At 37.3% G+C, this 11096-nt stretch overlaps 1 protein-coding gene across 1 annotated transcript in view; it reads left to right on the forward strand.

Moving 5' to 3' along the window:
- Positions 1–10620, forward strand: part of LOC145982974 (uncharacterized) — a 32959-nt gene extending 22339 nt beyond the window's left edge. Inside the window, exon 3 of the mRNA XM_083116254.1 lies at positions 8014–10620. Coding sequence (XP_082972380.1) covers positions 8014–9376 — 1363 coding nt within the window. The 3' untranslated portion in view covers positions 9377–10620. The remainder of the gene's footprint in view (positions 1–8013) is intronic.
- Positions 10621–11096: the final 476 nt, after the last annotated feature.

Consider the following 11096-nt stretch of genomic DNA (forward strand, 5'->3'; position numbering starts at 1 on the left):
GGGTGCTTGTTTTAGGTGAGTCCCCTCGCCTCTGTGGTGGCCAGAACTTAATTACCCACTCACCACCACCTTTTCTCCATTCCCAACGTCGAAAAGCATAAACGTTTGAATTGTTCATTGTTTACGTCACGGCCCGATTTGTTTTTCTTCCACGCTCCCATATGGCTGCTCAAAGGTGACTGGTCTACCATCTGGTGACTCTATGCGGGCATGCGATTACCTTGACGTGCGTTGGCAGTTCACTGCATGAGCAGTTCCCAACCAACAATGATACACACACAGTGGGCTTACTCATCGTGCCACCAGGTCGGTTCGGTGTGAGGAGCTGTCTGTAATCTACCACGGTGAAGGTCGCGTGCTTAAGGCGATCATTGTGTAAGAGGTGAGATCTTAGAGAATGTGAAAGTGGGCGGTCAAATTTAGTTTCAGTAACCCTGTGTGCATTCTTTGCAACTCACGAAGGGGGGAATCGTACTGGATTATTAATAGGTCTACGAAAAAATAGAAAATCCATTACTGTTCGTATTCTGTCAACGATGTCATTGTCAGAGAGGGAAAGGATAACAGTTCTCATGATGCGGGGGTTTGGTGATAGGGAACGATCATACGGAGACGTTGCACATTTATTCAACAATATGTTCCCGAATCGTGCACCTATTTCAAAATCTACTGTTTATCGAACCATTGATCACTTCGAAAGAACTGAAGCAGTCAGGGATGAACCACGATGTGGAAGACCTAAAACTGCTACAAACGACGATAAATCTTTGGAAGTTCTAAAGCATTTCCAAGAAAACGCCCATACTTCGAGTCAAAAAGTAGCTCAACAAACCGAAGTAAGTAAAACATCTATCCTTAGAATTGTGAAGTTGCATCGGTATCATCCGTGCAAAATAAAACTAGTGCAAGAACTCATCGGAGACTACTATGATCGTAGACTTGAATACTGAGAGGAAATGATGCTGCGATTCGACAGAAATAATCAATTTCTGTGGTGGACTTGTTTCTCCGATGAAGCTACCTTTGAGTTAAGCGGATCTGTCAACCGGCATAACATGAGGTATCGGGCCACAGAGAATCCCCACTGGATGAGAGAGCATCGCACACAGTACCCGCAAAAAGTTAAAATTTGGGCTGGACTAACTAACTAACTAACTAACTCTCTAGCCTTCTTAAACCCGAAGGTTCATGGCTGCAGCAACACAGGCCTTCCATCTGTCCCTATCTTGAGCAAGATCTATATACTCTTTCCCATCCCTACCGATTTCCTTTAGGTCCATCTCAACGTTGTCCCTCCATCTTCGTCTTGGCCTTCCTACAGGTCTCTTACCATCTGGTTTCCAAACAAGAATCCTGTAAATTCCTCTTTCCTTTCCGATTCGTGCCACATGGCCTGCCCACCTAAGTCTTCTTGATTTAATTATTCTAATAATATCTGGACATGAGTTCAAATTATGTAGTTCTAAATTATGTAACCTTCTCCACTCACCTGTCTCCTCATCCCTTTTAGGTCCAAAGATTTTCCTAAGGATCTTATTTTCAAATACTTTCAATTTATGTTCCTCTTTCAATGTAAGGGAACAAGTTTCACACCCATATAATACTACAGGCAAAATTACTGTTTTGTATATTTTAACTTTTAGTTTCTTAGATATTAAACGAGAAGACAAAAGTTTATGAAGAGAGAAGTAACATGCATTTCCTGAATTAAGCCTACTTTTTATTTCCTCTTTAATAGAATTTTCATTTGTTAATATTACTCCTAAGTATTTGAATTTGGAAACTGGTTCAAATGAGTTGTTATCAATAATTAGATTTTGATTATTACCCAACACTTGGTTTCGGCCTGTAAGCATATATTTAGTTTTCTCTTTGTTAACTTCCAAACCTATCTCTTTAGCAGTTTTGAAAAATATTTTAGCATTATTCTTAATTGTATTCACATCATCCCCCAGTAAGTCTACATCATCTGCATATGCTAACAACTGAGTCACACCATTTAATTTTAGTCCTTCTTTAGTTTCTTTTACCTTCCTAACAGCATATTCTAAGGCAAAATTAAAGAGCAATGGAGATAATGCATCTCCTTGTTTTAACCCATCATGAATTGTAAATTTGTCAGACATATTAATACCCACACGAATTTTACTTTCTGTTTCACTGGTGCATATTTTTATCATACTAACAAGCTTCTTAGGTATTCCAAACTCTACTAATATATTATGTAATTTATCTCTTTCCACCGAATCATATGCTTTTTTGAAATCAATGAATAGCTGATGGACATTTTGATTATATTCCCACTTTTTTTCAAGTGTCTGTCTGATGTGAAAAATTTGATCTGTAGTTGATTAGTTATGTTTAAATCCACATTGATAATCACCTATAATTTCATTAGCATATGGGGTTAGTCTTGTTAAAAGAATGTTAGACAATATTTTGTATGTTGTTGAGAGTAGAGAAATTCCACGGTAATTACTGCAGTTCATTTTATCACCTTTTTTAAACACAGGAACAATTATGGATTCTTTCCACTGTTGAGGGATTTCTTCTTTATTCCATATTAAACAAATTAATTTATGAATTTGACATATTAATGAATTTCCACCATATTTAATTAACTCAGCTGGTATTAAATCAATGCCAGGTGCTTTGTTATTCTTTAGCCTTTTAATAGCATCTTTAACTTCAGTCAAGTTAGGTTCTGGAACTAAAGGTTCTGCTGTGTGGACTTCATTTACTTCTGATTTATCTCCTACATGGACATTTAAAAGGTCATTAAAGTAGTTCTTCCATCTATTTAGAATATCGCTTGGGTCAGCTAGAAAATCACCGTCTTTATTTTTTATCAAGTTTACTTTAGGTTGCCACCCCTTTCTAAATTCATTTATACCTTTATATAAATCTCTGATATTTTTATTTTTGCTGTTTGTTTCAATTTCGTTAATTTTGCTTTTCAAGTAATCTCTTTTTTTTACTTCTAAACGTGCGGTTAACTTCTCGCTTTATTCTATTATAATTGTTTAGATTTGTATCATCAGAGTTATTTAACTACCTAAGTCTAACCTGATTTCTTATTTCTATTAGATTATGACATTCATTATCAAACCATGGCTTACTTTTTTTCGGTTTATGGTATCCTATACTTTCTTTAGCTGCTGATTCTATTGCATTACGTATGTGCTCCCAATTCTTATTTACGTCTGTTTCATTTATATTTTCATCATCATTTAAATCCTGCAAAACATCAAATCTATTTGACAGTTTAATTTGGTAATCTTTCTTAATTATTTCATCAGCAAACTTTCCTGTATCAAATTTTAGAACTTTTAGATTTTGTTGCTTATGATTTATCACAGAGAGTCTTTCTCTTAATTTAGCAATTACTAAATAATGGTCACTGGCACAGTCAGCACCTCTATGTGTACGAACGTCAATTATACTAGTATGCCTTCTCTTATCAATGAGAATATGATCTATCTGATTATGAGTTTTACCATCTGGAGAAGACCAGGTATATTTATGGATATCTTTATGTTTAAAAGTGGTACTTTTCACAATTAAATTCTTTGAGGTTGCAAAAGTAATCAATCTTATACCATTATCATTACTTAATTCATGAAGACTTTCTTTACCAATCGTGGGTTTAAATATCTCTTCTTTGCCAATCTGTGGATTACAGTCACCTAACAGAATTTTCATATCATACTGAGAAAATTTATCAAAGACCTGTTCTAACTCTGCATAAAAATCATCTTTAGTACACTGCTCAAAATAATTAGGGGATCAGGCAGAAATAAGTAGGGGATCAGACCAGATATCAAAACTCATGTAGGCATACTAATACCAGAGCCTTTATTTCATTCTGAGATTAGTTACAGCAAGATATGCTGCCATCATACCTGATGTTAATGACATTAATGACATGTGACTTGATATGACAATTAGAGCATCAGTAGGACAGCACACAAAAAAGCACAAAAACAGACACAAACACTACAGCAACTCTCCTCTAGTATGGTGTATGGTCTCCCCTAACAGCCAATATTGCTGCACACCTGCGTGGCATGGAATCAATGAGCTGTTGGGGGATACGTCGCCACTCTGCCAGAAGGGCAATTTCCAGCTCTGCCCAAGTTGTGGGAGGTGCTGATCGAGCTGCAACTTGTCGGCCTAGTGCTTCCCAGATGTGCTCGATTGAATTTAAGCCTGGAGAGCAAGCTGGCAAGGGCAGATGCTCGATACCCTCCTGGTCCAGCATGTCGTTCCCCAACCCAGCTCGGCATGGACGAGCATTATCATCCATGAAACGGAAAGAATCAACAATGGCACCAGCATAAGGCACGACATAAGGTCGGAGGATCTCGTCTCTATACCTTTGAGTTGTCAAGGTGCCATCGCGGATGATGTGCAGGTCCGAATGTCCACCAATACTGATTCCTGCCCACACCATCAGTACACCGCCACCATATCGGGAGCGTTCATGCACAAAAGCTGGGTTGTTTCGTGTTCCGCGTTCCCTCCAGATGAGAGCACGTCGATTGTCAGGTTCCACACTGAATCGCGACTCATCAGAGAACAGAACGGACCTCCATTCGGCATGTCCCCAACCACGATGTTCCTCCGCCTAGTTTCTACGAGCTGTACGGTGTTGTAACGTTAATGGAACATACTCCATGGGCCTACGTGCATAGAGGCCACCCTCATGAAGACGATTCCGGACAGTTTGCGATGACACTCTGCATCCCGTTGCTGTTTGCCAGGCACATTGCAGTAGCGTTGCATTCTGCCCCCTGTTCCGACGGGCTGTGATTAAGAGATAACGGTCCTCCCTCGATGTTGTTGCTCGTGGACGGCCTTGGCCTTGTCTTCTGCGAACACTTCCTGCTGTTTCAAAACGATTCCATAGTCTGGAAATTACACTTTTCGACACTCCAATGGCGTGTGCTACCTGGGATTCTGACTGCCCAGCTTCAATCCTTCCTATGGCTCTCCAAGCCATAGCTTCCGATAAATCACGTTGGTGTGGCATTGCCATTCTCACCTGAACCTTTGCCTTCCCCAACTGAACAGTATCGCTAACCAGAGACGACTAGCATACAACACCTGCACGCACACACTCCTCCCCTCTACCCTTTGATATCACCATTGCAAAGGTTACATCATGTTTAAGGCACTGGAACCTTCGTTTATGGGGCTTTAGCAGCTGATTGTAGCTCATACAGGCGCTGACAACATATCTGGTCTGATCCCCTACTTATTTTTGCCTGATCCCCTAATTATTTTGAGCAGTGTATTATCATCTTTATCTTCCGTTGGTGCATGTATGTTTATTAAAATAATTTTACACCACCTACCCTGTAAAACTGCATATGATATCCTATCATTAATAAATTCTACTGTTTTAAGAGCCGAGATAATTCTATTATTTATGAAAAAACCTGTTCCAAAATTATGATTTTCAGTACCACCATAGAAAAAAGTATAATTCTTAGTTTTACAATTCCCTTCTCCTGGCCACCTAACTTCCTGGACAGCTACTACATCTAATTTATACTTCACTATCTCATTAACTGTACACTGAGATGCCCCAGGCCGGTAAAGGCTCAGAACATTCCAGGTGCCTAATTTAATATCCTTATTCCTAATGTAGATCTTATCTTTAGTCCAGGGACCTCCCAAAGTAGTCCCCACCCAGAGATCCGAGCGGGGGACTATTTTACCTCTGGAATATTTTACCTTGGGAACATCCATGGCCTTGTATTTCTGTTTCTTGTCATGTCTTTTTACAGTGCAGAGTTGTCAGCTCTACGCCTAACCCCTAATATGAATGGAGGAACTACTACACAAGACAAACACAAACATATTAGACAGCACAATTACTACACAAGACAAACACAAACACATTAGACAGCATAACTACTACACAAGACACACACAAACACATCACAACTATAACACAATATAAACACAAACACACCACAACTACTACATAAGATAAACATGCACCCACACACACACACACATACACACGAGGTATAATTATAGAATAATGGGACTGCCTTTCCTTTCCCAATATATTGTGTAATCGTATTATCAGGCCATACTTCATTGATACTTATTATGTGTTGTATTTTAGATTGTTGTTCTCACATCAGTGACCTTACTGTGGTACGAATTCTGGTGAAGGTGAATAACATGTGTTTAAGGTGCTTGATTGCTGATACTTATTCTATGTTTGTTAAAAGTGTTAGATTTAATTCTGTTAGTATTAGTCTTACTGTGCACAAAGTGGACTTAGAACACCAAATCAATCAATCAATATTGAAATTTGCATGTATTTTTTGGTTTCATGTGTGGACATAAAAGGATATTTTGTTTAAAAGCAATGCGAGAATTCTCTAGAATTCAATGAATGGGCAAATGCCTGTCACATACTATATTTATTTGCAAGAAATTCACCCAACTCTTTCAGTTACACAAGGACATGTAGTTATTGCACGAATATGGAGTATATGTTGAGAAGTGTTCTGAAATATGGAAATAATATGTAAAAATAACTAAAATATATAAAATATGAGCCAGAACCTAATATGTGTATAAATATGGAAAATTGAAACTGAATTTTTCGAGTGTTCATGGCGATCGCTATTTTGGGGAGAAAAATGCCTCATTTGCACCACCCCAGGAACAAATCCTGTGGATATCCATGCTGTAAGAGACAGGTAAACGTCATAAATTACTGTGTAAAACACATCTTGCAGTCAAAAACAAGGGATCAATGGATGGACAATGACAAAGCATTGCTCAGTAGCTACGGTAACAGCATTGATCATTGTTAATACATAAGATCTAACTAGCAAGAAATTATTATTGTTACAAGAATGATAGACATATAGTTTCTGGAATTACAATTATTTTTGTCATAATATTTGTTCATAAATTTAAAAATTGCAATATGTTTAGAACACTCAGGTTTACACATGAGTTTCCTCAATATGATTTATGATATTGTAAAAAGTATGTACAAGTTTTTGACTTTTCTGCAGAAACGATAATTTTCTTGAGTTAATATACAGTTTCAAAATGTATGTATTTCTTCTACATTTTCGTTGCTTTTCTGCAATTTTGCCAATCATGACAATGAGGATGAATGGTTTATTTTGTTATTCTGTTACCTAGAGTCGCTTTTTCCACTTTTGGCTAATTGTGAGAATGAGGAAGAATGGTGAATAATGATGATGATAAGCAGTGTGGGGAATGGAGGATCAGGAGGATCCATCCTCCCAACTAGGCTTCTTTCCTAGTTTTTGTTTTGATTCCACTTTATACACAGATAAGCTAATCAAGACTGAATCCAAATCACTAGTGCCTCTGCCAGGTATCGAACCTTTCATTACAAGGTGACAAAATTTCCATTGTGTCTTCATTGCTCCACCTGTTTCTCATTTAGCTGTACCAAAGAATCACCCCCCCTCCCCTCAGTATCTGCAATGTTAGAGCATACATCTAACGAATTACGGGAATTATGATAAATAACTATATATTTTCCAGTAAGTACCGCTACCATACTAGGAGAGGCTTTTGAATACCCATTTGGTTGTTTCAAGTTTTTTTTCTTATGCAGAAGTAGCATAAAAGTAGGGAGTAGTGCACATGAATAGCATAGTGAGCTACTTTTTGGCAAATGTATCTCTAGCTGTAGCGAAGCTACATTTTTGGATGAGTAGCCAGAGCTGCAGCAAAACACTTTTAAAATGTAGCGTTCTAATCACTGGTACACAGTACTTGAAGTTACTTTTATTGTTTCACAAGGAGTACTATTACTTGTAATTAATGTTTTATTCTTCACTAGTAGCATATCAAACACTAGAGCAAATGCAGTGTAGTTGCTAATTGGTAATATGCTTAGAGAAAACTGTAGTAAATTGTTTAAAGCTGAGTATGTTAAATGTAACTCATTTTTCTGAAATATTTGTGTAAATTTTCTTACACACGTCCATCTTCTTTCAGGTTATCACTGGAATGTCCATCGATTAGAAGTGAATTTCCACAGATAAAAATGGATAATGATAAGGATCCATATCTTAGGGAGACTAACTTTGGTGCAAATAAGAACTCTGGATCCCAATCGCTACCAATTAAATCTCCTATATGCAGCTCAATACTGCCTACAACACTCTGCTCTGGGACAAAGAGTAGTGAAACTAATTTAGAATCTACAAGGGAAACAGAATATATTAAATCTTCAAACTCTACTGTTTGCAAAGATGGCAGCAATTTGTTTGTTCAGAAATGTGAACTTGTGGTTCACATGCGAAAGCACAGTAGTGGAAAATCTTTTGTGTGTTCAACCTGTAAGAAATCATTTGCAAATAAGGAATATTTTAGACGACATTTAGTAACTCATACTGCAGGTAAATCCTATGTGTGTTCAACTTGTAACAAATCATTTCCACGGAAACAAGACCTTAGAGAACATTCAATTATTCATACTGGAAATAAACCCCATGTGTGTTCAATGTGTAACAAAGCATTTGCACAAAAGGTATATCTTAGACGACATTTAGTATCACATACAGCAGATAAATCCTTTGTGTGTTCAACTTGTAACAAATCATTTGCACGGAAACAAGATCTTAGAGATCATTCAATTATTCATACTGAAAGCAAACCCTATGTGTGTTCAACTTGTAACAAATCATTTGCACGTAGAGGAAACCTTAGACAGCATTCAATTATTCATACTGGAAGTAAACCACATCTGTGTTCAACTTGTAGCAAATCATTTGCACGTAGAGGAAACCTTAGACAGCATTCAATTATTCATACTGAAAGCAAACCCTATGTGTGTTCAACGTGTAACAAATCATTTGCAAATAAGGAATATCTTAGACGACATTTAGTAACTCATACTGCAGATAAATCCTTTGTGTGTTCAACTTGTAACAAATCATTTGCACGGAAACAAGACCTTGGAGAACATTTAATTATTCATACTGGAAATAAACCCTATGTGTGTTCAACTTGTAACAAATCATTTTCAAGGAAACAAATCCTTAGAGAACATTTAATTATTCATACTGGAAATAGACCCCATGTGTGTTCAACTTGTAACAAATCATTTGCAAGGAAAGGAATTCTTACACGACATTCAATAATTCATACTGCAGATAAACCCTATGTGTGTTCAACTTGTAACAAATCATTTTCCCGGAAACAAGACCTTAGACAACATTCAATTATTCATACTGGAAATAAACCCCATGTGTGTTCAACTTGTAACAAATCATTTGCATGGAAAGGAATTCTTACACGACATTCAATAATTCATTCTGGAGATAAACCCTATGGACTTTCAACATGTAACAAATAATTTGCACGGAAAGGTGTTCTTTGACAACATTTGAAAATTCATTCTGGAGACAATTGCTTTGTGTGTTCAACATGCAACATTGAAGAACATTAAAAAATTCATAGTGTTGAAATACCTTTCGTATGTTCAACTTGTAACAAATCATTTACACAAAAGAGATATCTGAGACAACATTCTGCAATTTATGCAGGAGAGAGGCCATGTTTGTACTGAGCATGTAACAAATCATTCACAACAAATGCCAATTCTTCCAAGACATTCAAGGAATCATACTACAGATACATTGTGTGTTATAGCATTTACCTGACTTGCAATAAATAAATGTTAATAGAAGGTTTCCTAGTGCAGAGAAGTTGCAGAATTCTTAATAGCTCCTTTACTTTACTTGATTGCCGTGACACACATGACCAATAGGAATTATCTCATTCTAGGCTGCATTCCGATTCTACTCATGCCAGCCCCCGTGGCAGAGAGGTTATCAAATCATGGTACGCTGCCAAAGGTCCCAGGTTTGAATCCTGGCCAGGGCATGAATGTTTGTAAGTGTCCATTCATCCATATCATCACTCATTACCATTTTCGCAAATTATCCAAAAGTCGCACAAAAAGTGAAGTAAAATAAAACAAATCAATCAATCAGATCTGCTCATATCCACTTCTCAAAAACAATCTTATTGCTCTAAAATTTTTTAAGTCCAGAAATCGTTAATGTGGCAACCTAACTCTTTAGCATTAGCTGAGAATTGCAGCTTTACAACATGCCTTGTAGTACAACTACAAACACCGTGCTGAGATATTTTTTTTCTCGAATATATCATGATGTTTAATAACTATAAACCACCATTATAATGCAGAATAAAGAAATCTCTATTTGGAGTAATAACGTTATATTTTTTTTTCTGCACATTCCATGTTTCATCAATGGAATTTGTCATGGGACCATCATGGTTCACCATTTTCCTCACACACAGGTGATGCATTTTGGTAATTTAGGGGAAATTTACTGACTATATAAGTTTTGGATCTAATGAGCATGAATCTTCCTCATATAAGTTAGAAGTGCTTGTGATTAAGTTATATTGTTTTAGAACGCCGTGAGTCAGAGGTCTGGCTTTGTATACCATCTGCCACTTTAATAACCATAAGATAATTATTGAGAAAAATCCCTGAATGAAAAATGTGTGTGAAAGTTTTGTAAATTGGAGAAGAGATTGGGCGAAATCCAGGACTTCATCCACACCTGAGCCCCCTCCCCCTGAGGCCTCACAGCCTCCACCATAGCCATTCTCATTCCAGAATACCCAACACCCACTTTTTACGTACTGCCCAAAATTCACAAAGTAGCCTCGCTGGCAGACCCACCAGCTACAACTACAACTACTAACACCAACCTGGTTGTTAGAATTGTGTAATTATTACCTATTGTAGTGCACGTTCGCAGTACCACCGTTTAGCACCAATAAAATTTAAAATTTGTCAAAACCAGTTTTTCTTAATGACTGCTGATTGAGACCTTATTTTAGCGATACAAGCCCTAGAAAGAAAATATTTCATCCTGTGTGTTCGCAGCCATGGACTGTAAATTTACCTTTGTTGTTGGTACGTATTTTTTCTGCCAGAAAAGGAACTAAATACGGAAAAGGGATCAAGACAACCACTCTAGGGGGTGGCAACTCAGGCATTCACCACTCAGGCTCCAGGGGACACTGCACTAGAGAAA

This window comes from Lepisma saccharinum, unplaced genomic scaffold (assembly GCF_977018435.1).
Source record: "Lepisma saccharinum unplaced genomic scaffold, izLepSacc3.1 HAP1_SCAFFOLD_508, whole genome shotgun sequence".
Lineage (NCBI taxonomy): Eukaryota > Metazoa > Arthropoda > Insecta > Zygentoma > Lepismatidae > Lepisma > Lepisma saccharinum.